Source organism: Phascolarctos cinereus, unplaced genomic scaffold, assembly GCF_003287225.1.
Source record: "Phascolarctos cinereus isolate Bilbo 61053 unplaced genomic scaffold, phaCin_HiC Scaffold_5;HRSCAF=322, whole genome shotgun sequence".
Lineage (NCBI taxonomy): Eukaryota > Metazoa > Chordata > Mammalia > Diprotodontia > Phascolarctidae > Phascolarctos > Phascolarctos cinereus.
This window is the reverse complement of record NW_027555958.1, coordinates 30,613,923-30,641,042: the sequence shown is the minus strand read 5'-3', so window position 1 is coordinate 30,641,042 and position 27,120 is coordinate 30,613,923. Positions and strand designations below refer to the sequence as shown.

At 46.3% G+C, this 27,120-nt stretch overlaps 1 protein-coding gene across 1 annotated transcript; it reads left to right on the top strand.

Annotated features, from left to right (window-relative positions):
• Nucleotides 1-87: 87 nt before the first annotated feature.
• On the top strand, nucleotides 88-25,381 carry SERPINF1 (serpin family F member 1). The gene is made up of 8 exons (XM_021007051.2): nucleotides 88-193; nucleotides 9,774-9,859; nucleotides 11,933-12,137; nucleotides 13,709-13,864; nucleotides 15,008-15,211; nucleotides 20,606-20,748; nucleotides 22,933-23,143; nucleotides 25,013-25,381. The coding sequence occupies exons 2-8, from the start codon at nucleotides 9,779-9,781 to the stop codon at nucleotides 25,264-25,266; spliced, it is 1,254 nt and encodes a 417-aa protein (XP_020862710.1). The 5' UTR covers nucleotides 88-193; nucleotides 9,774-9,778; the 3' UTR covers nucleotides 25,267-25,381.
• Nucleotides 25,382-27,120: the final 1,739 nt, after the last annotated feature.

Genomic DNA, 27,120 nt, shown 5'->3' with positions numbered 1-27,120 from the left:
AATAGCGGCATCCAAAATGAGAGAGGGTTGCTTTAAGAAAGGCATAACTGTAATCTGAAGCCGGCTGGCTGTTGGACTGGGAGGCTGGGGAAAAAAAAAAAAAAGAAGGCTAATGTACTTTTTAGAACGAACCCCTCACTGTGTGCAGGCTTGGTCTGACCAAAGTTGAGAGCAAGACAAGCAGGATTCCCAGGTAAGAGAGCTCCCACCCTGGCTAGGACAGAGCCAAGGACGCCCTGGGCTCGAGGGCTGATGAGAGGAGCCTGCATGGGCAGGGAGGGGGTTTGTATGATGGGAGGCTCTCCTAAGACATGCAGGAAAGGCTTGGGGGATAGGCTGGGGTAAGGGGACCCTCACGGAAGAGGGGAAGTGTCCAGGGCTTGGACCTTTGCAAGAACGGAACGAATGCTTTCTGGCCATGGCGCTTAGGGGAGAGGGGTTGGAATGTGGGGCCAGAAGGAGAAGGCCTTGGGTTTTGCAGAATTTACACACCCAAACATAAGAGAAGGCTTGGGATGCTTCCCAAGAGAATGGGAGTCTCAGCGGGGGCAAAGAGGTAGGTAGAGGCATGTGGGCATAGAGACGATGCTGATGATGGGAGCTAACATCCACATTGAAGGGCTTTGCAGAGATTAGCTCATCTGGTCTTCGCACTTGGAGCAAATCAAAGGCCTTTCCCACCTCCTTTAGGGGAAGACGGGCTGGGGAAGGGCTCCCACGTGGAGAGCAGCAGGAGAGAAAGCCCTTCCTGGCACCCTAGGGCCTCCCTCCCCCATCCAGCGCTGACAATGTCCAGCTTTCTCTTCTTCCTTTTCAAAATCAGCTGGTGCTGATTTCAAAGACAACTTCCCAGAACTCTGCAAGCAGCATCCAGCTGAACTCTGCCGTGGGGGAATGGGTGGGGGAGGGTGCAGCTGGGGCTCAGGCCCCCGGCCATCCTCAGTCTCCCTTTGCTGCTTCGCTCTACCAGCCAAACGATTTCCAGATGTGCTGGAGCACGATGTCCCAGCGGGGGCACCGGCCTCCTCCAAAGCGCTGCCTCTTGGCCAAGCCTGGGATGTCTGATGTGGGATCTGGTGAGCCAAGGGCCCAGAGACTGCCGCACCCCTTCTGCTCCCCCGGGGGAAGCCGCAGTGAAGATTAGGTTCAGTGCCAAAGAAAATCTACTGGCTTCCCAGAAACCCCTCTGCCTGGCTCTCCCCCGTACTGCTTTAGCTCTCCAGCCAAGGATGGAAGGGAGGGTGGGTCCCTTGCCCAAAGCCATAGCTCCCTCAGGGCAGCACGGTGGGGGAGCACCTACCCTGGTGTGAGGGTGTTTGGCCCCACCCACAGATTGAGCCTGGCCCCTGGGGGAAGATGAGAGAATCAGCCCTGGGGACCCACCCAGAGAGCAGGAGAGGCCCAGGCTGCCTCTTTTGGTCATGTGCCTGGCTTGACCTATTCTGGTACCTTGAGCCTGAAGTGGAAGGAGACTTTGAGAGTGCTGACCAGCTGCCTGGGTTCTCAAAGGTGTGAGGAATGAAGAACTTAATGTCTGGGTCAGAACAGTAACTAGGGTGGGGACAACTGGGGCTTTAACCTGGGGAGCAGAGACTGAGAGGGGAGCTGAGTGCTCTGGACTCATCAGTTTGAGCTTAGCATCTAATTAACAGTTTCTTCCCGACTAGACCGATAACTTCGTTAGTATTGTGATCGTTAATGAGGATCCTCCTTCTACCAGTGTAGAACTGTACCTTTTGTACAATATGTAGTTTTAGAGAGTTTCCTGGGACAGATGGCCAGCATGTATCAGAGGCAGGACCTGAACCCAGCTCTTCCTGCTTTTCCAGGCTGGCTCTTTATCCACTACCCACATTGCCTCTCTAATTAGAAATAAATAGTTAAAATGAGAAGCTATATGTACTACAGAGAAAAGAGTCAGCTGACCTGGGTTCAAATTTTGCCTCAGACACTTATCACTTGTGTGACCTTAGGCTTCAGGACAGCTAGGTGGCACAGTGGATAGAGCTCAAAGCCTAGAGTCAGGAAATCCTTCTGAGTTCAAATCTGGCCTCAGACATTTATTAGCTATGTGACCCTGGGCAAGTCACTTAATCCTATCTGCCTCAGTTTCCTCATCTGTCAAATAAGCTGGAGAAGGCCATGGCAAACCACTCCAGTATCTTTGCCATGAAAACTCCAACTGGGGTTGTGAAGACTTGGACACGACCAAACAATGACCTTGGGCTTCTCTCTGAGAGGCATTTTCTTTCTTTGTAAAATGAGGAAGTTGGATTAGTTGATTTTGAAGGTCCTTCCATGTCTAGCTGCAGGGCCCTGTGATGAGACTAAGGCATATTTGCTCCTGTTGGTGGCAGCAGCTCAGGTTGGCTCCTCCCTGAGCCAACCGCATCCGTGTTCTCCCACTATGAGTCTGAGGTCTCCCGCTTAAGCCCTGGCTTTCATCCTTCAAAAGTGGACCTGGAAGCCTCTTCTACACAGCTTGTCCCAGACATGTTTCCTGATGCTTGCCTGGGGTGCCATAATTAATCTTTGACTCTGTTTTGGATGGGGTATGGTCCAGCAGGGGCTGACCTCTCCCAGGGCCCCTGCGGAGAGGAAGACTCCTTTCCTTGCACAGGCAAGGGGTCAGGCCCTTCCTCTGTTTCAGCCTCCATATGGGGCTCAGGGGTTTGTGGGTCTGGGAGGAGGAGGAAGAGAAGTGTTTTCCGTACAACAGGATTTAATTAGAAACACATGTGCCGGCTCCTACTTGTCTTCCCAGCTTGCCGGGAGGTTCGTTAAATACCAGCTGCCTTGTCTGGGTTTGGAGGATGTGGCTTCAGGGTGGGCCCTTGACCTTGGCTGGGCTGGGCCCGGCCCGATCTCACAAGTGAGCTGGACAACACTGAGGCCTGCTCCCCCCAACCCCATCCCCCCAGGGCTCCCAGATTGCCCGGGTGCCTGGCTCAGCCGTTACCCTTTGGATGGTATGGTGCCATTTTTTACCCACATATGTGCAGAGGGAGATAACCTCCTCTAGGTCTTGCCAAGCTGGGTGACCTTTGTCTGACCGTGAGAAGATGTGTTCTGGTGAGGGAAGAATTCGCCTCAGAACAGCTCCCCATCCCTCCACCACCATATACTCACCAACATCTCTATTTCACAGTCCTTGGGGATGGGGGTTTGAATAGATTTCCTCTATACCTCTTCCTCATCAGCCTCTCCAACATGGAGTGAGGGTTAGAATCAACTAAATTACTTATTTAGGTTCATCTACTCTAAGTTTTTCTCTCATCGTGTGGAAATGATCCTAGATTCTTGCAAACTTGGTGGTCCTCTAGTCCAACATCTTCATTTTACATATGAGGAAACTGAGGCCAAGAAAAGTGAAGTGACCTGCCCAAGGTCACCTAGATAGTTCTACTAGGTTGAAGAAGTTTCAAAATGGTAGATGATGCATTTTTGTCTGAGGATAAGCTTGGCTAAATGCGCAGAAAGCCATCATCCAGATGAATTTCTCAGCTTCAGGGCCCCTCAAAGACTGTCTATTCAGTCACAGGACCAAAGATGTCAGAATTAGAAGTGACCTCAGCAGGCAAGAAGTCTAGCCATCACTTGAACAGGAATCCGTCCTACCACATTAGCCTGACACGTGGCCCTCCAGCCTTTGCTCAGAGACCTCCAGTGACGGGGTGTAATCAATGCTGGGATGGAGAGGGTCTGTGCCGTTGACATCAATGGGAAAACTACAGGATGTGGGATCAAAGGTCATGGGTTTCAATCTTTTACCACCTATGTGACCTTAGGCATGTCTATTCACTTTTCTGGGCCTCAGTTTCCTCATCTGTAAGAGGAGGCATTTGGACTAGGTGAAAACTTCAGTCCTTTCCAGTTCTAGCTCTAATAGACAGATGGATAAATGTCTTGGATGGGTCTAGCCAGGGAGAATACCGCCCTTGGATGCTTTGGGACTGTTTTTCAGCATGGGGGGAATGATTTAGTCCCTTAACTATTCAGCTTTCTTCCTGTCTCAGGCACCAGGTTCCAAGCCTTGTTCCAGGGACAGAGCAGAAGGTCTTCTGCTCTCCTCTTGGTGACGGGGCAGGCTTGGAGTCCCTGAAGCTGCATTTCCCAATACTAAATTGTTCAGTTGGGCGCTTCCCTGGACCACAGCCTCTGTTGGCATGAATTCCCAACTGAGAACTGGCTAGGAGGTCCTGTCAGCCTCTGGGTGGGGTTCCTCCATGGGTGGAGTGGGCAGCCTGGGGAATGTTAGGATTTTTTATCTTGCACAGCGAAAAGCTGCTCTTGAGAGACTTACTCTCGCTAGGTCAGCCTCTCGCTCGTCTTCTTCTGGTCCCCTCTTAAAGAAGGCAAGAGTCTGCACAGAAGCGTAGAGCCCCAGTGCCCAGCATCTGGCAGAAAAGCAGTGGCCTCTTTGGAGGAATGACCCAATCTTAATGGAAAGAAATCTGGAAATCTCTCTCCTGAGCTCCAGTCTTGTGTTACCAAATGCCTGTTAGATGTCTCCATTGGGAGATGAAGCAGTGTGGTGTAATGATTAGAGTGCTGGATGTGGAGGAAAGAAACAAAGGTTTATTAAGACCTACTATGTGCCAGGCACTGTGCTAAATGTTTACAAATATTACCTCATTTGATTCTCACAACCTTGGGAGGTAGGTGCTATTGTGATCTTCATTTTATAGTTGAAGAACCTGCTGTAGACAGAGATTAAGTGACTTGCCTGGGGTCTCAGAGCTAAGCTAGTAAGTATCTGAGGCCAGATTTGAACTTCAGTCTTCCAGACTCCAGGTCCAGCACTCTATCTACTATCACACCCAGCTGCCTCTGCGTCAAGGAGCCCTGGGTTTGAATCTCACTCCAATCACTTACCATCTGTTCAACCCTGGGCAAGCCAGTCATCCTCTCTGGAATTCAGTTTCCTCATCCACAAATGAAAGGGTTTGGACTTTAAGATCTGGAATGTGATCCAATGATCTAAAATTCAACATATCCAAAATACAGCATATCTTTTCCCCAAACCTTACCCCTCTTCTTAACTTCCCTACTTTTTTTTAGAGGATACCATGATCCTTTCAGTCACCCAAGTTCACAACCTCACAGTCATTGTCCATTCTCTCCTCTCCATTCACTGCCCACAGCCCACAGTTGTCATGTCTTGTCTATTCCACTTTTCACATCCATCCCCTTTTCTCCAGGCATGAGACTGCCCTGACTTAGGCCTTCATCATCTCCAGCCTGGACTACTTCACTAATCTCTTAATTGGTTGTTTCCACCACCACTTTCCCTCCTTGGGTGGAGCAGGCAGCTGGAAGCCAAGGAAATCTATCTACCCTCCACATAGCTGCCAAAGTTATACACCTAGGCTCTAAATTATATGAATAATAAATCTCCTGAAGTAGTCACAGTATTTGAATTCACACTGCATATTTCCATTAGGCTGGAACCAATTACCATGTTTTAAACAATTTAAACTTCAAATAATGCAAATTTGAATACATGAGACCATTTCGGGGGATTAATTATTCACATTAATCAGATCCAAGCTATTTTTAAAAAGTAATTATACTTTATTTTAAGATTCATTTTTAAAAAATTTTGAGTTCCCAGTTCTCTCCTTCCCTCCAGCCCCTCCCCCACTCATTGAGAAGTCAAGCAATATGATATCACTTATACATCTGAAGTCATGCAAAACGTATTTCCATACTAGCATATTGCAAAAAAAAAGCAAGAAAAATAAAGTAAGTAAAAAAAGGTATGCTTTAATCTTCACTCAGAGTTCATCACTTCTCTCTTTGGATATAGATAGCATTTTTCTTCATGAGTCCTCTGGAATTGTCTTGTATCATTGTATTGATTAGAGTAGCTAAGTCTTTCACTATTGATCATTGTTACAATACTGCTATTACTATTTACAATGTTCTTCTGGCTCTGCTCACTTCACTTTGCATCAGTTCATACAAGTCTTCCTAGGTTTTTCTGAAACCATTCCCTTTGTCATTTCTTAGAGCACAATAGTATTCCATCACAATCATATACTACGACTTGTTCAACCATCTCCCAATTGATGGGCATCTCTTCAGTTTCCAATTCTTTGTCACCACAAAAATAGCTGCTATAACTATTTTTGTATGTTTAGATCTCCTTCCTTTTTTTTTTTTTTAATCTCTTTGGGATATAGACAGGAGCCTAGTTGTTTTTTTTTTAAAGGCACAGGCGTGATTATGTCACTGTCCTTCTCAAGAAGCTTCAAGTGATTGAATTTGAGCCTGTAGGGTAGGCATTGAAAGTCTTTCTCATTTTGGCTCCAACCTGCCTTTCTAGACTCATTTCTTGTTACTTACCTTCATATGCTCTCCATTCCAGCCAAGTGGACTCATTCCTTGCATAGGGCAATACATTTCCCACCTCCAAGCATTTGCATAAGCTGTTCTCATTCGGAGAATACTTTCTCTCCTCACCATCTTCACTTGGAATATGAATATAAAGTCCTTGTGGAGTGGAAATGTTTTCATTTTGTCTTTTTGTCATTAGCATCATGACATAATGAATGGTCTCTGTGTCAAGAAGACATGGGTTCAGGTCCTGCCTGTGACCTTGCGCCAATTACTTACCCTCACAGTACCCCAGGTATCTCTCTAAGACTATAAGTGACCAAGTTGGTGTTCACCTGCATCATTAAAGGGACCATCTTCACTGGGAATACCTTATAACAATGAAATCATACATCAAGTTCTCCACCCCACCCCCCAAAAAATCCCTGGAACTTAATAAATGCTTATTAAATTGAAAGAGGCAATTTTTTTAAAACAAAATTGTTGTTGAGTACTTAAAAATATAATCAAAGACAAGCATTTCCATATGCATAGAACAGCAAAAGAAAATTACATGCAAAACCACATATCAATTATATACATCTTACATTTGTAAAAGAACATAATAAATTCAAGAGGTAGAGTAGTATCAACACTTTCCTGCCTGTCTGTGTCTTCTGAATCTCCTTCTGTTCTTGTCTGTGAATTAAAAAAAAAATAAATTCTATCAGTGTTAAAAAATGCCACCATGGGGGCAGCTAGGTGGTGCAGTGGATAGAGTACCGGCCCTGAAGTCAGGACCTGAGTTCAAATCCAGCCTCAGAACAAACACTTGACACTCACTAGCTGTGTGTCCCTGGGCAAGTCACTTAACCCCAATTGCCTTAAAAAAAATGATACCATGACCCTATTTTCTTTCTTTTTTCTCTTTCTGTTTTTTGGTCTAGCTATTGATCATTCTTTTTCAATCTGCATTTGCCCACTCCCAATTTTTTTAAACCTCTTGTGAAACATAAGCATAGTTCAGCAAAACAGACCCACACATTGGCCATTTCCCAAAATGTATGTGTATGTGTGTGTGTGTGTGTGTATGCATGTGCGTGTATAAATTTACCCCCTTGAGTCCCCGATTTCACTGTCAAGGGGTTAGTATCGTGTTTTGTCATTGGTCCTCTGATATGTAGTAGCTGGTTATTGCGTTGGTCTAAAACTGGAAAGGACCTAAGAGGCCCACCTAGTCCAACTCCGTCATTTTAACAGATAAAGACATTGAAGTCCAGGGAAGTTAAGAGACTTGACTTTGACTTATATAATGTAATTATGTAATTTAAGAACTCATCTTCTTAAATCTTTCCAGATTATTTTTTTAAGTTGTAGTTATTGTATACATTGTCCTTCTGGTTCTGCTCATTTCACTCTGAATCAGTTCATGGAAGTCTTCCTAGGTTTCTCTGAATCCATTCCTTTTGTTGTTTCTTATGGCACAATAATATTTCATGACCTTCCTCTACCACAGTCAGTTGGGCCATTCCTCAGTTGAGGGGCATCCCACTCTGTTCTTTCACTTCCAGTTCTTTGCAGCAACACTAAGTGCTTTTATAAATAGTTTTGTATATAAGAATGGGTCCTTTCCTTCTTTCTTTGATCTCTTTGGGGGCATTTGAAACAGTCAATGTAACCCTTGTCACTAGCAATCCATATTGTTAAACCTTTATCTGGTATCTTTGGCTTTTTAGCTCAAACCACAAGGTCTAATCCAGGGGTAGGGAACCTGCGGCCTGGAGGCCACATGTAGCCCTCTAGGTCCTCAAGTGCGGCCCTTTGACTGAATCCAAACTTCACAGAACAAATCCCCTATAAAAGGATTTGTTCTGTAAAACTTGGACTCAGTCAAAAAGCCACTTGGGACCTCAAGGCCATAGGTTCCCCACCCCTGTCTTTCCTTTCTTGACCTGCATAGTGCTAAATAGCCTGGAGAAAGTGCCAAGGAGGCAGCAGGACAGGAGCCCTAATAAATCCTGGTAGCTAACATAGGTTTGGAGTAGAAGGAATACGGTGGAAAGAACAATGGCTCCAGGGTCAGAGGTCAGAGGTTCAAATCCTGCCTCTGACATTTACCAGCGGTGTGACCTTAGGTAAGTCTCTTAACTTCCCTGGGCCTCAGTTTCTTCATTTGTGAAATGTTGAATTTGATGGCCTGTGAGGTCCTTTCTAGTCTGTGATCTATGACTCATTTGTCTCTGCTGAGAAAAGAGACCAGGGTGTGGGAACTCAAGAATCCCTGGGTCCAATCTCATGCTCTAACCACTAGGCGACATTGAAGTGGTGTGGAGCCGGAGAACCCGGGTTTGAATCTTTGTCCCACCACAGTAGCCTGTGTTATCTTGGGCAAGTCACTTAACTCTCTTTTTCCTTATCTATAAAATGAAAGTGTTGTACTAGTCCAGTGGTTCTCAAATGTGGTCTGTGTACCCTGGGGGGTAGATGGGTGAAAGTGGGTCCCAGAGACCCTTTTTGGGGGTGGGTAGGTTTAAGACATTTAAATTTCTAATACGGTAAATGTTGATAAAGATAACTCACATAAAGTTCACTGGGGGCCCTCAATAAAATTTAAGACTGTAAAGAGGTCTGTTTGAGAACTATTGGCCTGGACAATCTGTAAGCTTCCTGCTGGTTTCCACTTTATGATTCTGTGATCTGGGTTCAAATCTTGGCTCTGCTACTTCTGATGTGTGTGACCTTAGGTAATCACTGCCCATTTCCCCTTAGGTATAACAAGAGGAGGGCTGTACTAGAATCTCTAAAGTCTCAGTTATAAGTCCCCTCTCAAAGCCAATTCCTTGACAGGAAAACGATTTGCCGATTCCCTCAAGCTAGACTTTAGACAGCCTCAGAGATGATTCTGTCATGTCTCTGTGAACCTGCAGGAGCCAAACAGACAATGAAAGCAGGAACAGAGGACTACGCGAGCCATTACACTGTGGTATACAGGAAGTGGCATGATACAATAATAATAAGAATTTGTTGTTCAGTCATTTCTGACTCTTCATGACCCCACCTGGGGCTTTCTTGGCAAAGACACTGAAGCAGTTTGTCATTTCCTTCTCTAGCTCATTTTACAAATAAGGAAACTGAGGCAAACAGGGTTAAACGACTTGCCCGGGATCACACACTAGTAAGGGTCTGAGGCTGAATTTGAACTCATGTCCTCCTGATTCCAGGGCCATCGCTCTATCCACTATGCTACCAAGCTGCCCCTGGTATGTAATAAGAACTTACATAATAAGAGCTTAATAAAGACTTCCTGATTGACTAATTGATCCAGTCATTCCCAAGTTCTAGTTGCTGTCTGGGGCTGAGACTGTGTCTTAGGCCCGATCCCACACCTCACTCTGCCCTATGGCTGCTGCGAATTCCTGAAGTTGGCACCTCTCCACTTTTCCTTTCCCCTACAGGTAGTATGATGAAGACCCTGATGGCATTCCTGTGGGCTGTAGCCTTCATGGGCTCCAGCAGCTCCCAGAACACAGCAGGGGCTGAGGTGAGTAAAGTATGGGGTATGGATGAGTTCTGGGGTAGGGGAGGGTGAGTAAACCTCAGCAGTCTCAGACCTTGAGGAAAGTCCTGGGACACTGGGAGACCCCGAAAGGGTTTACGTCTTGCTCTTACTGGGTGATTGTGGGTAAATCATTGCACTTCTCCATCTGCAAAGTGGGGATAACGATACCTGTGCTAGCACCCACCTCGGAGTATTTCAGAAATCATAAAGCCCTACGTGAGCGTCCCTTTCCTTTGCCTTCCTCCTCCTTTGTTTTTCTCTGAAAGGACATTGGAAAGCAAAGCTCCTGCTCATGCCAGGGCTGTCCTGCCCACGAGGTGGCCTGAGCTAACCCCTGGCTGCTGCGGACTTGTCCCTGCAAAGAGCGTGGAAGAATCTTTTTATTCTTTTAAAATGCTTTCTATGTGTTCTTTTCTTTGTTTTTTTTTGAACGTCACTCTCTGCCTGATGCTCCTCTCCCTTCCCAAAAGAATGCCCTTTGTAACAAATAAGTAGAACCAAACACATTGACCCATTAGCCATATCTGAAAAACAGATGCTTCGCTCCATACCTAGAGTCCACCACACCTTTGCGAAGAGGCAAGAGAAACGTTTTGTCCCTGAGTCCTTCCTGAATGTCGTGGAGTGGAAAGAACACTGGCTTTGGAAGGGGGACCTGGGTGTGAATTCTGACTCTCTCCTAGTACTTCTATGTCCCTGGACCAGGCTCCTCCCCATCCTGACCTCAGTTTTTTTCCCTTTGTAAAACTGGGGAAGGGGCAGCTAGGTGGCATAGTGGATAGAGTGCCAGCCTTGGAGTCAGGAGGACCTGAGTTTCAAATCTGGTCTTAGACACTTGACACTTACTAGCTGTGTGACCCTGGGCAAGTCACTTAACCCCAATTGCCTCACCAAAAAGCAAAGCAAAGCAAAACAAAACAAAACAAAGCAAAGCAAAACAAAACCAAAAACTGGAGATTTAGATTCAATAGTTTCTAGAGTCCCTAGCTCCTCCAGGTCAGGAACTTTCTCCTTGTTGTATTTGAATTCTAAGCACTTGCCACAGAGCTTGGCTCCTAGTAATCATTCAAACGACTTTTCTTTCCTTTCTCTCTCCCTCCCTCTCTCCTCCCCTCCCTCCTTCTCTCTCTCTCTCTCTCCTCTTTCTCCCTCCTCCCTCCTTCTCTCTCTCTCTCTCTCCTCTTTCTCCCTCCTCCCTCCTCCCTCCTCCCTCCTTCTCTCTCCTCTTTCTCCCTCCTCCCTCCTTCTCTCTCTCTCTCTCCTCTTTCTCCCTCCTCTCTCCCTTCCTCTCTCTCTCTCTCTCTCTCTCTCTCTGTGTCTCTGTCTCTCTCTCCATCTCTCCCTCCTCTCTCTCCCCCTTCTCCCCCCTCCCTCTTTCTGTCTGTCTCTTTCCCTCCTCTTTCTCTCACTCCCTTTCCCCCTTTCCTCTCCTTCTTTCCCTCCCATTTGTATGCAGGACTCTACTCTCCATACCCAAACATGGATACTTTGTGCACCATCTCTCTGTCACACATCTTGAATCTCAGGTTGGCTTCTCTGCAAACACTAACTCCCCCAACTCCTGCACTCTGCCTCCCTAACTACTTTGTAGCTAATTATCTGGTATTTACTTTGTATTCATTCTGCATGCTACTTGTATCTGTGTAGACCCCTCAGTCCCTTCAGGCAGAGACAATTGGCACTCGGGGCCTTGTCTGACCAAACTCTAGTTTAATGTTCACCTGGCTGATTATTTAATAAGTAGGTTCCTCAAAGGGCAGGGTCAGTTTCATTTCATCAGGGCCTAGCACAGTGCTAGGCATATAGTCGGCACTTAATAAATTCTGGCTGATTGATTAATTGCTAATAAGCCTGCTGCCGGGTGGCCTCTCCCCATCCATGTGCTGGTGGTTACTTAAGGAACTTTTTTTTTTTAACATTAGGCTAGATTGACTGTAATTAAAAAGTTAAATCAAAATTACTTCCCCAAACCTAGGAGAAATAGCTTGTGTATTGCCTGAGCTCAGGGATCTTTGTCCCCTTCATTTAATTCTGTAGCTCTTGTGCTTTTCCTAGGAGCCTCTGCCAGGGCCTGATGCCACTGGGGCCACGGCAGTAGAAGAGGAAGACCCCTTCTTCAAAGTCCCCGTGAATAAGTTGGCAGCGGCTGTCTCTAACTTCGGCTATGACCTTTACCGCCAGAAGTCCAGCGAAAGCCCCACGGCCAACGTGCTTCTGTCTCCGCTGAGTGTGGCCACGGCTCTGTCTGCTCTCTCCCTGGGTGAGTTCTCCGAGCATCCTTCTAGGCCAAGGGGTTCCTAACCTGGGTTTCATGAACTTGTTTTATCAATATTTGGAGAACTATTTTCAATATGATCGGTTTCCTTTTATCTTGTGCATTTATGGAACAGAGGCCACAGGCTGCACCAAATTGATAAAGGGGTCCAGGAAAAAAAAAGTTAAAAAAAATAAATTAATAAAATAAAAAGGAGCAGCTAGGTGGTACAGTGGATAGAGCACAGGCCCTGGATTCAGGAGGACCTGAGTTCAAATGTGACCTCAGACACATAACACTTACTAGCTGTGTGACTCTGGGCAAGTCACTTAACCCCATTGCCTAGCCAAAAATAAAAAATAAAATAAAAAGGGGTCCAGGACAGAAAAACAGCAAGGAAATCCTGGTCTAGGACTTGTTCCCTTCGAGTCTAAGAGGAGAGAGGAGTGGAGAGAGTGCTAGATTTGGAATCAAATTCTCCCCCTAATACTTACTGTCTATGTGACCACAGGCAGTCCCCTAGTCTCTGAGTCTCAGTTTCCTCATGTGTAAAATTAGAGCTGGGAATAGATGGCCTCTGAGGTCCCCTCCATTTGTGACCTAGCCCTCAGCTTGCACAGAGGCCAATGTTAGGTTAGACTTTGGTCAGACAATGCCTGGAGTGCCACTGTCTAGGGGTAGGGAGGTAGGCCTGTAGACTTGTATGTAGAGGGGGAGGGCTATGCTGACATAATCCTCTCACTAGGTAGAGGCTATGATCAGCCACTACCTGCAGACTGAGGGATATCTTGGGAAACTGATTGTCCAGGCGACCTGTCCCTCTTCCCTTTGCTCCCCTTGCTTGTGTCCTTACATGCAGGGCCAATGACTTCATTTTCTTATTGAAAGTCTCTGTGGACGGGTACCCCATACCTTTCCTTAGTTACCTATGCTTCATTTCACTGAAATTTTTAAAAAGTCTTCCTTATGTCCAGCTAGAACTTTCCTAGTGTGATATATATCCATTTTGATCCTTTTGACATGGGGAATAATTGCTTAGTATCCCAGCTAGGTGGAACAGTTAGAGTGCATAGGCCTGGGGTCAAGACTCATCTTCTGGAGTTCAAATCTGGCTTCAGACACTTACTAGTTGTGTGACCTTGGACAAGTCACTTAACCCCATTTACCTCATTTTCCCCATTTTGTAAAATGAGCTGAAGAAGGAAATGACAAATCACTCTAGTATCTTTGCCAAGAAAACCCCAAAATGGGGTCATGGAGATTTGGACACCATTGAAAACCAAATAAACAACAAAACCCCTGTCTTGCAACCAAGATCCTTCTCTTCCTCTAGGCTCACTGATTGAACCCCACATCCTTCAATAAAGTGAAAAGACTGGATTTAGAGTCAGAAGCCCTGGGTTCAAATCTTGACTAGGTAGCTTATAAGCCATGTTACCTTGGGCAAGTCACTTAACTTCCCTGGACCTGGGATTTCTCCTCTGTCCAATGAGGGGATTGGATGTGATGATCTGTCCGTAAAGGTCCCTTCCCAATCCAAGTTTCTGATTCCATCATCTGTGATCACCACATGGCAGGTGCTGAGCAGAGGACAGAGTCCACCATTCACCGTGCCCTCTACTATGACCTTATTACTAACCCAGACATACACAGCACTTACAAGGAACTCCTGGCCTCTGTCACGGCTTCTCAGAAGAATCTAAAAAGCGCCTCCCGGATTGTCTTAGAAAAAAGTAAGTCTTTATCCTCAGTGGCAGAAAGAGAATGTTCATTGGTCCTCGGGTCCTGCGTGTGTCCTCTGCGACTGGACCTGGCACTCTGGTCTTACTGGGCATTAAGTAGGGGACAGTGAGCGTGGTTTCTGCTGATGGGGGGCGGGGGAGGGAGGCCTGGGCGGCCTAAAGCACCAGCCACGGTGGGCTCAGCATGGTGAGCTAAGGAGGGTGTTAGATGAAGCTGAGTGTTGAGAGGTGGAGGGAATGGGAAGAAGTGAGAAGGGTCTGTCGCAGGAAAATCCCCTCCAAAAACTCTTTTAGAAATCAATTGATCAACAAGCATTTGTTTATTTTAATAAGTTTTTACTGTTGCCTTTTTTTGCCTATCACTATAGTTTTCCCCTTTGCTCTTCCCTCTCCTTCTCCCAGAGAGTCACACCCTATATAATAAACAGTATTCTTTGAAGAGAAAAAAGTGTATTTAATTGTAGCCTTCTCTAGGGCAGGATGGGGAGGGGAGAGAGGGAGGAAAAAAAAGTGCAAAGCAGAGAACAAAAGAAAACTTAGAAGGAAACACAGAAAAGCAGGGTAGCTTTGAAAATAATGTATAGTATTTAGTACATAGGTTTTCCAAAAAAGTAAACAGTCTGAAATAGAATTCTATGGTTTTATCTGGAGTCTTTGTGTTGTGTCATATACATAGAAATGTTCTCTTTTTTGTCTTTTTAGATTTAGGTTCAAAATGAATAAAAAATTTTTTTAAAAAGAAATAAAAGGACAAAAGAGAAGAGGAAAAAAATCAACATGGCTGGTTTATACTTCAAAAAGTCTGAAAATATGTGCAATGTACTGCTCTTGTAGATTTCCCAGTTCTGCCAAGGGATGGGCTGGAGGTGTCTTCTCATACCACTTCTTTCGAGCCATGCTCGGCCTTTATAATTTTTGATAGACATTTATTAAGTGCCTACTGTGTACCAGGCACCATACTGGATGCTGAGGATGGAAAGTCAGAGCTGTGCATGCTATAAGAAGAGGTTGAGGAAGTGCTCTGGGTAGTCAGGCCAAGCCCACATATGGTGACCCACAGCCTGGACCTGTGGTATGCTAAGGTCAAAGAACTAGACCTTGTTCTCCTACACTAACTATGTCTTTGCTCCCCAGAGCTGCGGATAAAATCTGGGTTTTTCACGCTCCTGGAAAAATCTTATGGGACGAAGCCCCGAATTCTGACAGGCAACAACCGGATCGATCTCCAGGAGATGAACAACTGGGTTCAGGCTCAGACGAAAGGGAAGATCGCCAGGTCTTCGAGGGATCTGCCCAGTGACATTAGCATCCTCCTCTTTTCCGTGGCTCACTTCAAAGGTGAGAACCCAGTGATGCTTGCTGTCAGCCAACAGACGGACCTAGGGCTTAGGGGACCCCATCGGCTGCCTCTGTTTACAGTTGAGGAAACTGAGTACAGAGAAACCAAGGGGCCTGCCCAGTGTTGAAGAGTGACGCTGGAGCAGGCCATTCTCAGCTTAATCAAGGGGAAGTTTTATCACATAAGGTTGGAAGGGAGAGTGTCCAGCATGCAGACGAGGGTTAAGGAGATGCTTCTCCCCAAGTTGGGCAAGGGTTAACAGTCTGGTATTCTTTGAAGATTAAAAAACAAAATGGAGGTCTTAACATAAGATAATAAAATCATAAAAATTTAGGGAATTAATGGGAATATTCAGCAAATAGAGCACCAGGCCTACAATAAGGAAGACCTGAGTTTAAACCCAGCCTCAGACACTTACTAGCTCTGTGACCCTGGGCAAGTCACTTAACCCTGTTTGCCTCAGTTTCCTCATCTGTAAAAGGATCTGAAGAAGAAAATGACAAGCCACTCTAGTAACTTTGACAAGAAAACTCCAAAATAGGGTCACACAGAGACAGACATGACTGAAAAATGACTGAACAATGACAACAAAAAAATTCAAAATGGAGTCTCTAGGGCACAGTATCTGTTGGAAAGTTTCTGAAGTTTTAAAGAAAAAAGGAAAAATATGAATGACTATATAATAAGTTCCATAAGCAAAGTAAACATTTCTATTTGTTCTCGTTAGACACAGCAAGTTTTCCTATGGTCCTTCAGGAAAGTAATATCTATTTTACCCATAACCCTTTGCAGGAAAGCCAAGCTTCCAGGAGCACAGCAGCAAAAGAGCAGACCTAGAATCAGTGGTGTGCTGGAGCCAGCTCAAAGAGGCACAAGAGCTGACTGTTAAATTTTCAGTGTGATCACTTATACCTCAGAAATTGGCAAACACTGCAAGTGGTTCATTGTTTTACTGATGATTAGACTGAAGAAAGTGATAGAGAAAATGTAAATTATGCAGATTAAAATGAAAAGTATGTTGTGAGTCCCCTAAAAAGCTGGTTGTTAAACATTTACCAGCATACTGCTGCCTAGATTCCTGATTCCTCATCAGAGCTGGAGAGGTCATCCAAAGTAGCAAAGTTAGGATTCAAACCCAGGCCCTCCGACTCTAAGTCTGACACTCTTTTCATCACATTATATGCTGCCTCTCCTTGGTACGTGTCCTAGTAGTTGTGGGATCCTGGGCAAAGCACCTCAGTTTCCTCATCTACAAAAGGGGAATAATAATAATACCTGCATGACTTATCCCGCTGGACACGGAGCTGAGCCAAGTCCAAGAAGCTCAAATTGTTGGAGAAATAGAACTTCGCAGTGTGAACAAGGGAGAAACTCTTCATTCACTCCAAAGGCATTTACCAAATGCTTACTGTGTGTCAGGCACTGTACTAGGCGCTAAAGTATCAGGAACAAGAACAACAACAACAAATGAAGTCGTTTCTGCCCTCAAGGAGCTTACAATCTATTGGGAGAAGCATCCACTTCTAAATATGTCAAATGCGTCCAAAACAGAGCGATTTGGTGGGAGGCAGAGGCAATGGGAGGAATTAGGAATCAGGAAAGATCTTTCGGAGGAGATGACACGACCAGAAATTTGAAGGAATTCTAGGATTCTGAGAGACGGAAGTGAGCTGAGTCAGGCATGGAGAATACAAAGACATGGAGGGCAGAGATAAAACTGTTGTGTATAGGGAAGTAGTCAGGAGGCCAGATTGACTGGACTGGAATTTGTGAAGGGGAGCTCAGAAAGGGGAAATGGATGAATAAAAAAAGCATGAAATGCCTACTATGGAAAAGTGGCAAGCCCACTGGGGATATGAAGAGGAAAACAGAATAGTCCCGGCTTTAGAGAACTCACTATTAGACTGTGAGCTCCTTGAGAGAAGGGACTTCTCTCTGCTGGTACCAGGAAGATACTAACCTGTGATTTCAGTCCTGTTTAAGGACTCCCCACTACCAACACAATTCTTTGCAATTTACAGAATTTTTTATTTTTTTAAGACAGAGTTAAGTGACTTGCCCAGGGTCACACAGCTATTAAATGTCTGACGTCACATTTGAACTCAGTCCCTCCTGATTCCAGGGCCGGTGCTCTATCCTGGTGCACCACCTAGCTGCCCCTATGTACCTTACAGTCTTACAGAATTGCCTGGAGCACTGAGTGGTTAGGTGACTTGCCCAGCATTGTCCAGCCAGGATGTGTCAGAAAGGATTTGAACTCAGGTGTCCTTAACTCCTCCACATGCACCCCTTCACACTTTTTTCCTGTGGGTCCTTCCCCCACTGATGGTCCAGCTCTTTATCCACTATGCTAAGTCTTTGGGGCTGCCCCAGGAACAAGCAGCCTCCTACCCACTTATATACATTTCAGAGAGCCAACCAGTGGTAGTGGGCACAGGAAACCCCTTCAGGCACGTCCCCACAGCACTGGGCAGAAGATGCCCTGCATGAGCTAAAGCCTCTGGGTGAGTCTTATTTTTGCAGGTGAGGGTGAGGGTGAGGGGTGAGGAAGCCAGGGCCAGCCCGTGAAGTGGGACAGGATGCCATGTGGCTGGCTACGATGGGCATTCTGGGACGGTTTCCTTCTGCCAGTGAGGAGGAGGGTGGCTTGTTCTGGGAGCCTCTGAAAGCAGCTGGATGGCGCCCTTGTGTCAAGCACCGACTTCCAGAAACGCATATTAGTTCCAGATTCTACAGCAGGGGAGCTGTGAGTGGGAGAAGCAGTTGGAGGATTAGCACTTCAAAGCAGCATGAAATTGGTCCTTAAGGTTATCGCCCTGGCATTCCTTCAGACTAGTTATTTGGCTGAGGGCAAGACGCTTCCCTCCCAACTTGTACCAGAATCTTAATCTCTTTGTTCTAACGCCTTCCCCTTCATTCATTATTTCCTATTTATTCTGTATGTGTTGTGTTCATCCATAGCTATTTGCACGTTGTCTCCCCCATTTGACCTTGAGCTCCTCCAGGGGAGGGACTGTCTTTTGCCTTTCTTTGTATGTCCAGCATTTAATATACTACCTGGCACACAGTAGGTGCTTAATAAATACATATTGACTGACCAACTTCCCCTCCCTGGGCTTCACTTCCCTCCTCTGTAATATCAATAACAAAAACAGTCAATGTAAGCCAACAAGCATTTATTAAGCGCCTACTATGTTCCATGGGCAGCTAGGTGGCACAGTGGATAGAGTACAGATACTAGAGTCGGGAAGTTCAACTTCAGCCTCAGACACTTACTAGTTGTGTGACCCTGGGAAGGTCATGTAACCCTGTTTACCTCAGTTTCCTCATCTGTCAGATGAGCTGGAGAAGGAAATGGCAAACCACTCCCGGATCTCTGCCAAGAAAACCTCAAATGGAGACATGAAGAGCTGGACAGGATTGAAAATGATTCAATAACAAGACTATGATGTTCCAGACAGTATGCTAAGTAGTGGGGTTTCAAAGAGAGGCAAAAGACAGTCCCTGCCTCCAAACAAGGAGACATGGGGCAAACAGCTTTGGGGTAGTCTGAGAGGGAAGGCATTAAGAGGAAAGAGGCCTGAGAAGGGCTTCTAGCAGGAGCTGGGATTTTAGCTTCTATTTGAAGGTAGGGACTGGATCTGTGATTTTATTTATATAGGCAGCTGGTGGTGCAGTGGATAGAGCTCTGGACCTGGGGATGAGAAGACCTGGGTTCAAATCTGGATTCAGACACTAGCTGGGTGACCCCAGGCAAGTCACTTAATTTCTTCTAAGTCTTAGTTTCCTCTTTTTTTTTTTGGCAATTGGGTTTAAGTGACTTGCCGAGGGTCACCCAGCTAGTAAGTGTAGTCTCAGTTTCCTCATCTGTAAATTGGGGATAATAATAGCACACCTCTGGTTATGAAGATAACATATGTAAAGAGCTATATTATTAGCTAGCATAAAGAACTCTAAGGTGAGGAATATCCCTCTTACCAATGCAGTTTGGCAGCTTCTCTGCAATTTCTAGTCTTGGAGAACAGCCCGCAGCACTGAGAGGTTAAATAACTGTGCCCAGCATCACACAGTCAGATATATCAGGGGCAAATGATCTCTAATCTCTTATAGCTCTCAAATTCTATTACAGTAAATAGCAGTATCCTTTCACTAATTTGATAAAAGGGTCTTGCCCCGACCCCCGTTTGCCTTCCTCCCTTTTATTATTATAATGACTCCTGGTAGCCTGATCTTTGATTTCCAGCCTCTGACTCCTCCTGGCTGTGTGGCCCTGGGCAGGTCACATAAGCCCTATGGGCTCCAGGCAAATGTCTAAGACCCTACACTACAGAACAGATGCTGGTCCACAGTGGCTGGAAAATTTCTCCAAGACCTCCCCAGTGCAATAAAATCACTGGTCTAGTTTTAAAAACAAATGAAAACTGAAGGAAGTTCATACTTCTATATGACTGCCAGGTTTACAGTGTTCCACTTACATGACCTCACTCGATCCCCACCCTGTGGGGGAGGGGCTGTTATCCTACTCCTAAACTGAAGCAGAGAGGGTGACTTGTCCAGTGAGTGTCTCAGGCCTACATCCTTCATTCTTCTGGTCCAGAGGTCTATCCACTACCCGACTGCGGGTGTTAGACCCCTTCTAGGTCTAAAACCTTGCTATTTGAAAAGATTGTGTCTGTAGGCTAGTTTTATAAAAGAGTTCTGTGCCCTTCTCCTTCTAAAAAAAAAAAGAGAAACCAAAGTCTTTCCTACTAGTCTCCCCTCCTCCCAGACTGCTACAAAAATGCATTACTTTAGAGGAAGGCAGTGTGGTACAGAGGGAGGGCTTTGGCCTTGGGAGTGGGGGGTGGGGGGAGGCCCTGGGATCACATGCTGTTTCTGATACTTCCTACTCGTCTGACTAGGGGCAAATTGCTTAATCTCTTCTGGCTGTAACTGCCTCATCTTGAAAATGAAGGGATTGAGTTAGATGATCTCTCCACACTGGCCCTTATCTATATAAAAATGTCAAATTAGCTTCTTTCTTTCTAATACTACTTTTAAAAAAAAGTGTTTCTAATGTCTTGTACACCGTGCTTTGGACCCCATACTCTAGGTTACATGATATATCTAGGATTCTGGTTACCATCCTATGCTCATTCTCAAAGGTTTTCTTTAACCTGGATAATTTCCAACCACCTAGTTTTCTTTCTTTCCTTTTTCTGGTGAGGCCATTGGGGTTAAGTGACTTGCCCAGAGTCACACAACTAGTGAGTGTTACGTCTGAGGCTGGATTTGAACTCAGCACCTAGTTTTCTTAAGGCCTACTATGAACTCATTGCTTCGTTTTGTTTGACATTCCTGGTCCCTGCTGTTCTCGCTCTGCTGAAAGACCACTGTCTGATGTCTCCTTCCAGGGCAGTGGGTGACAAAGTTTGACTCCAGAAAGACTTCACTTCAGGATTTCCAGTTGGATGAAGACAGGACCATCAGGGTCCCCATGATGTCAGACCCCAAGGCCACCCTTCGCTACGGCTTCGACTCTGACCTCAACTGCAAGGTCTGGATGGCAGTGGGGTTGGGTTGGGGAGGGGAAGGTCACATAGGGAGCAGTGTGCTGTTATCCCCATTTTACAGATGATATGAATGAGATTCAGAGAGTGGAAGAGACCATCTCATCACCTGAAATGTTAAGAGTTCTTCCACCACAGATTTAGTGCAGGAAGCATTCATTAAGTACCTACTATATGCCTGGCAAGGTGGTAAGCCCTTGAGGACCAAAGAAAGGCAAAAGACAGTCTCCCCTGGAAGACAATATGCAAACACCTATGTACAAACAAAGTATGGACAAGATAAGTTGGAGATGACAGAGGGAAGACTTCAGTGTTACTAGGACAGACAGAGTTGAGGGGCTAGAGAGGGGGAAGAGAAGGTACCGTCATTCCCTCTCATCAGGATCAGCCAACAGAGAGAAAAAGATGGAGCCAAATGGACCTTCTTCTTTTCCCCCCAACCAGAAACACCCTCAGCTCCCAAAGAGAAAGAAATGGAAGGAAGGGGGAGGTCAAGAGAAGGGACACAGGGCAGCCCCACGTCCTGGAGAGGGACCTCAGAGGGCGCTCCATCTGGTTCAACTCCCTTCCTTATCCAGAGAAGCTAGGCGACGAACCCAAAGCTTCGTGGATTGGCCCTGAGCTCTCTGCTCTCCCTGCGATTTCTTTTCCCATGACAGCACACTGCCTTCTGTCCCTTATGGCAGCTCACTAATGCTGTCCTACCTAGATATCAGAAAAGTAGCCTTCAGTAAATTAATTATCCCTAATTCTGATTCAGAGAAATCTGAATGAATGACATTTTATGATGTGTTCCTTGTGTATGTGTTGGAGGTACCAGCCATGTGCAGGTGTGATTCCTTGTAAGTCTCTTCTTTACCCAGGGACCTAGGTCTGGGATTGCTCTGCTCTTTTCCCGAAGTACTTAGCAGAGTGCCCTACTCTGTTTTCAAGTCAATATGCATTTATTAAGTGCCAACTATATGCTGGGCACCAAGCTGGGTTCTGGGGATACCAGACAGTGCTTGCCCTTAAGGAGTTTACTTTGTAACTGGGGAATGCAATGCATACAAGAAAAAAAAAGTTAATACAAGAGATAGATAAAAGTAAATTCAATTCCAGACTGTGGGAGTTGAGACTTGAACTAAACCTTGAAAAGTCCAGGAAAGGAGGAGAGAATGCCAGGCTGGGGGACAGCCTGGGCAAAAGTATAGGGAGGGGTGGGAGATGGAAGGGAATGGATGTGGAGCAACAAGAACACTTGAACTGAATGCTTCAGTGGGGGGTGAATGCTCCGTGAGCATCCTGGAAACACTGGCCACACCAGGTTGGGAAGGGCTTTAAATGCTAAACAGGGGAGTTGGCATTTGACCCTAGAGGCTGGTTGGCCTTGGGGGGAAAGGAGAGACTCAGAATTCAATTTCAGTTCCACCTGTCCGTTGTTGTCTTAGCCGAGAATTCCTTTCAAGCACCCTTGGTTTCAGGCTGTAGTAAGAAAGCAGTTGAATATTTCATTTCCTGTTCCCCTATTGAAAAACAAGAGGTTTGTTTGTGGCAGCAACAGCAGGAGAAAGTAGTTACCAGGAGCCCGTGCAGAAGGACTCGTAGGCTCTTGGCAAGAGAGTAGATTTCAGAGCTAGAAGGGGCCTCAGAGGTTATGGAGTCCTACCTCCTCATCTGACAGAGAGGTAGTAGCCAAGGCCCAGAGAGGATGAGTTACTTGCCTAAGGTCACATAGCAGCAGAACTGGGATTCAAACCCAGGTCCTCTGACTCTCCCTCCAGGTTCGGTCCCCCTGTTGACTGCCTCCAATTTCTCCTGTCTATATCATGTTTGTGCATAGTTGCTTGTGTGTTATCTTTCCCATCAGATTGGGAACTCCTTGAGGGCGGGACCAGTCTTTTGTCTTTCTTTGTATCCCCAGCACTTAACACATTGCCTGGTCTGTAGTAGGTGATTAATAAATATTGATTGATTGCCTGTATCATGCTATCTCCCATGGAGAACTTGGGATAATTGTCTTATTAGGAGTGGGGGTGAGGCTGGTGAGGAAGGGATGAATCCCCCCTCATAAGCTCTACCAGAAGATATGGCGGCTGTGTGTAGGTGGGAGTATGTATATGTGCTCACACATATGTGGATAGGACTCCCATCCCTGTTAACCTAGGAATGCTTCCTTTCTGCCTTCTCAGATAGCCCAGCTGCCCTTGAGTGGGAGCATGTCAATAATTTTCTTCCTGCCCGTGAGAGTGACCCAGAACTTGACCCTGATCGAGGAGAGTCTCACCTCCGAGTTTGTCCATGATATTGACAGGGAGCTAAAGACCATCCAGGCTGTGCTGACCGTGCCCAAGATCAAGCTGACCCATGATGGCGAAATCACCGAAACTGTGAAACAGCTGAGTAAGTGGGCGAGCAGTTGACCCTGCCTCAGGTGGCACGAGCAATGGGGCATAGCAGATTTTAGGGGTGGAGGGACCTTAGACGTCATTTGGTTCAACTCTGGCATTTGACAGAGGAAGAAACCAAGGCCCCCACAGGTTAGGTGACTTGCCCAAGATCACACAAGGTAAGCGAGGGACAGAGACGGATTTGAACCTGTTTCCTCTACAGTGAGCAGAGCACTTTGGCTAAAATGTAGACTGTGTAAACGGATCTATCTATCTGTCTGTCTGTATACATGTACACACGTGTATGAGAGTATATCATGTACCTACACCTACATATACATGGGCATGCCTGTGTGTGTATACCCATTGTAAATGGGCTCAGATGCCAAGCAGGGGCGTCTGTATTTGATCCAGCAGGCGTGAGGGAACTGCGGAGCATTTCCAGAATGCCTGTGGTTTTACAAAGCCCTTCCCTCTGAACAGTGGGTTTTTCTTTAAAGTTTGCAAAGAGCTTTAACATGCATTATCTCACTGGAGACCTCAAAACAACTTAGAGAGGGAGATAGTGGAAGCCTTATCATACCCATTTTACAGAGAAGGAAAGTGAGGTCCAGTGAAGGGGCACAAATATATATATATATATATATATTATCCCCACTGGACACACATGGAAAATGAGACTTCGGGGAGGTTGAGTGGCTTGCCCCGGACTGCCCAACTAGTATCCCAGCTGAGACTTCCACCTCGGTCTTGGGGCCCCAAGTTCAGTGCTTTTTTTCCACAACATCGTGTGCAGGGAGCCGATCATCAGGGATGCGGGATAGAGATGGTTCCCTGATCTGAGCAGCTGCAAGGACTTATGAGGCTGGAGTCCTCACCACCCACTCTCCTGAAGTCCTGGATGACTTAGGCACTACAGGTTGGCACAAAGGGCAAGGCCCCATGCTGCCTGTGCGGGTGGACCTTGTCAGCTCAGCTCACTCACCTCCTTCCACCCCCACCCCCACCCCCACCCCTATGTATCTCCAGTACCTGACACAGTTCTTAGAACATACTCAATGCTAAATGAAGGCCAGCTGACTGTCAGGAGCTGAACCTGCTCATCCTCCTTTGTGTAGTACAAAGGGAACAGATTTGGAGTCAGAGGACCTGTTTGGTTTTTTTTTCTTCCTTCCCCCTCTTTTCTTTCTTTCCTCTGCTTTTTAAGTCACTAACCCTCTCTGAGCCTCAGTGTCTTCATCTGTGAAGGAGGGGTGGGTAACAACAGCACCTGCCTCGTGGGATTGTTGCCAAGCATAAATGAAATAAGGCCTATGACACATTTGGTCAACCTTGAAGTACTTGATAAATGGCCATGATTATTGTTGTATTAGTAGTAGTTTCATGTGATTTGGGCCACGTTTGGCCTTCCCTGGGCCTGTTTCCTCATCTGTAAAGTGAAAGACTTAGACAAGGCAAATTCTCAGGCACGTTCCTGCTCTAAATCTCTGAGCTTCTAATCTCTAAGGTCCCTCGTGGACACCTGAGGTTCAGTCTGGTGCAATAAAAAGGATTCAGATTTGGAATCTGAGCTTTATGGTTGGAAGGTACCTTGAGGTCATCTAGCATACCCCCTCATTTTACAAATGAGAAACTGAGGCCTGGAGGGGCTGACTGGCTGCGCAGGTTTTAGGAGGCAGAGGAAGGTCGCTACCAATCCAGGATCTGCTGCATTGTGTGACGCTCCCTTCTTGCTATCTACGTGACCGTAAGCAAGCCCCTTAATTTTTCTGGGCCGCGGTTTTCTGTAAAAGGAGCAGGGCTGGGGATGACCCCAAGGTCTCTTCAAGCCCTAGGCCAAAGCCTTCCCTGGTATTCTCATGGCAATCTCTCCTCCCTTCAGAGCTGCAGTCTTTGTTTGACGCCCCAGATTTCAGCAAGATCACAGGCAAACCTCTCAAGCTCACTCAGGTGGAACACAGGGCAGCCTTTGAATGGAACGAGGATGGAACAGGAATGGCCCCCAGCCCCCAACCTGCTCGCCTCACCTTCTCTCTGGACTACCACCTAAACAAGCCTTTCATCTTCGTTCTCCGGGACACGGACACTGGGGCCCTTCTCTTCATCGGCAAAATCTTGGACCCCAGGGGCCCCTGAGTGGCCCAGGGCAGAGGATAACCCAGGCCAACTGGTGCATGTGATGTCCGTGGGCTGACCCGCAACTTCCCCACACACGCTCTGCAATAAAGGTGGTCATGTGAGCCTCTGAAAACTGATTGCTTTGCCTCTGTCCTGGGCTGTGGGGTCGATGGTTCCTGCTGGGCTTCTGGCTTTTCAGGCTGGGTCCCAGTAAGCCCTGTATTAGCTAGCAGTTGCTCAATTTCACAATAACCTGGGGATCAGCCTCCCTGCTGCTGGATGGTCTGCAGCCATCTTAAAGGCACCTTGAAATATTTAAAGAGCTGTCACCTGGCAGAAGGGTCACACTTGTTCTCTTTGGCCCTCCGGCCAGACTAGGGGGAAAAAAGGACAGAAGCAGCAAAGAGGAAAATTTAAGCCTGATGCTAACAGAGGAGTTGCCTTGACAGGTGGTGGGTTTCCCCAATCCAATTCAATCCAACAAGCATTTATTAAGTGCCTACTATGTGCAAGGCACTAAATTAGGCACTGGAAATACAAAGGAAAATGAAAAACTGTCCCCTCTTCTCCCTTCCTTACCAGGGAATCTTCAACTAAAGGCTGAGTGACCATTGATGACGAGGGAATGACCAGGGAGGGGAGGGGGAAGGGAGAAGAAAAGAGAAGGGTTTGTCCTAATTGGCCTTCCTTTGAGGTACGGACTGGGCTAAAGTGCTGCTGTCCCTTCTACTTCTGAAATTCTGTGATAAGTATTCACAGGTACTCATGGCACTTTGCAGTTAGGAATCTCTGCATGGTCTTGCCTCTAGCACATACTGGCTGTGTGACCTTGGGCCAGTCTTTGGCCTCTCCACCACTCTTTAAAAAGACAGCTCACCCTGAAGTCAGGAGGACCTCAGTTCAAATCTGGCCTCAAACCAAACACTTGACACTTACTAGCTGTGAGACCCTGGGCAAGTCACTTAACATCAATTGCCTAAAAAGAAAAAAGAGAGAGAGAGAAAAAAAAAGACAGCTCAGCAGCCAGCTGATCTGCACCAGGAGAGTTTCCTCAGTAAGAGCTCTCCACCCCAAAGACATCACAGGCCCAGACTGCACAAACCAACCTTACCTGACCTTTATTCTAATTTTGTATGGGAGAAGGGCTTGAATGTTATTATCCCCATTTTACAGCGAAGAAACAGGTTCCCCAAGATTAAGTGACGTGTCCAAGGCCACATGATCATAACAGCTGCCATTTACATAGCAGCTGTTTCAAAATGCCTTCTATTATTGTCGTTCAGCAGTGTCTGACTCCGTGACCTCATCTGGAGTTTTCCTGGCAAAGATATTGGCATTTTCTTCTTCAGCTCATTTGACAGATGAGAAATGGAGGCAGAGTGTTAAGCGGCTTGCCCAGAGTCACACAGCTAGTAGGTATCCGAGGCTAGATTTGCACACAGGTCTTCCTGACCCCAGGCTCAGCGCTCTATCTACTGTGCCACCTTCCTGCCCCACTTTCTATATACCTTCTCTTACTGGAACTTTCCAGCTACCCTATAAGGTAGGTGCTATCATTATTCCCTTTTCACAGATGGGGCAACTGAGACTTGGAGAGGTGATTTGCCCAGGACTACTTAGGCTAATAAGCATCTAAGGCAGGATTTGAATCCAGTACTTCCTAACTTCATGTTTTGCTTACTATACACTACCCTCTCCTTTGTAGCTAGCACGGAGCAGAGCTGGGACTCCAACTTGGGGTTTTAGAATCTGGGTCCAGGCCATTTTATTATATTATACACAGGATCCCTGAGCTGGACAGCGGCCCAAGGGTCATATGACAGAGCTTCAGCTCCAGTGTAGGATGGTCCCTTCCTCCCCATCTCTATTATC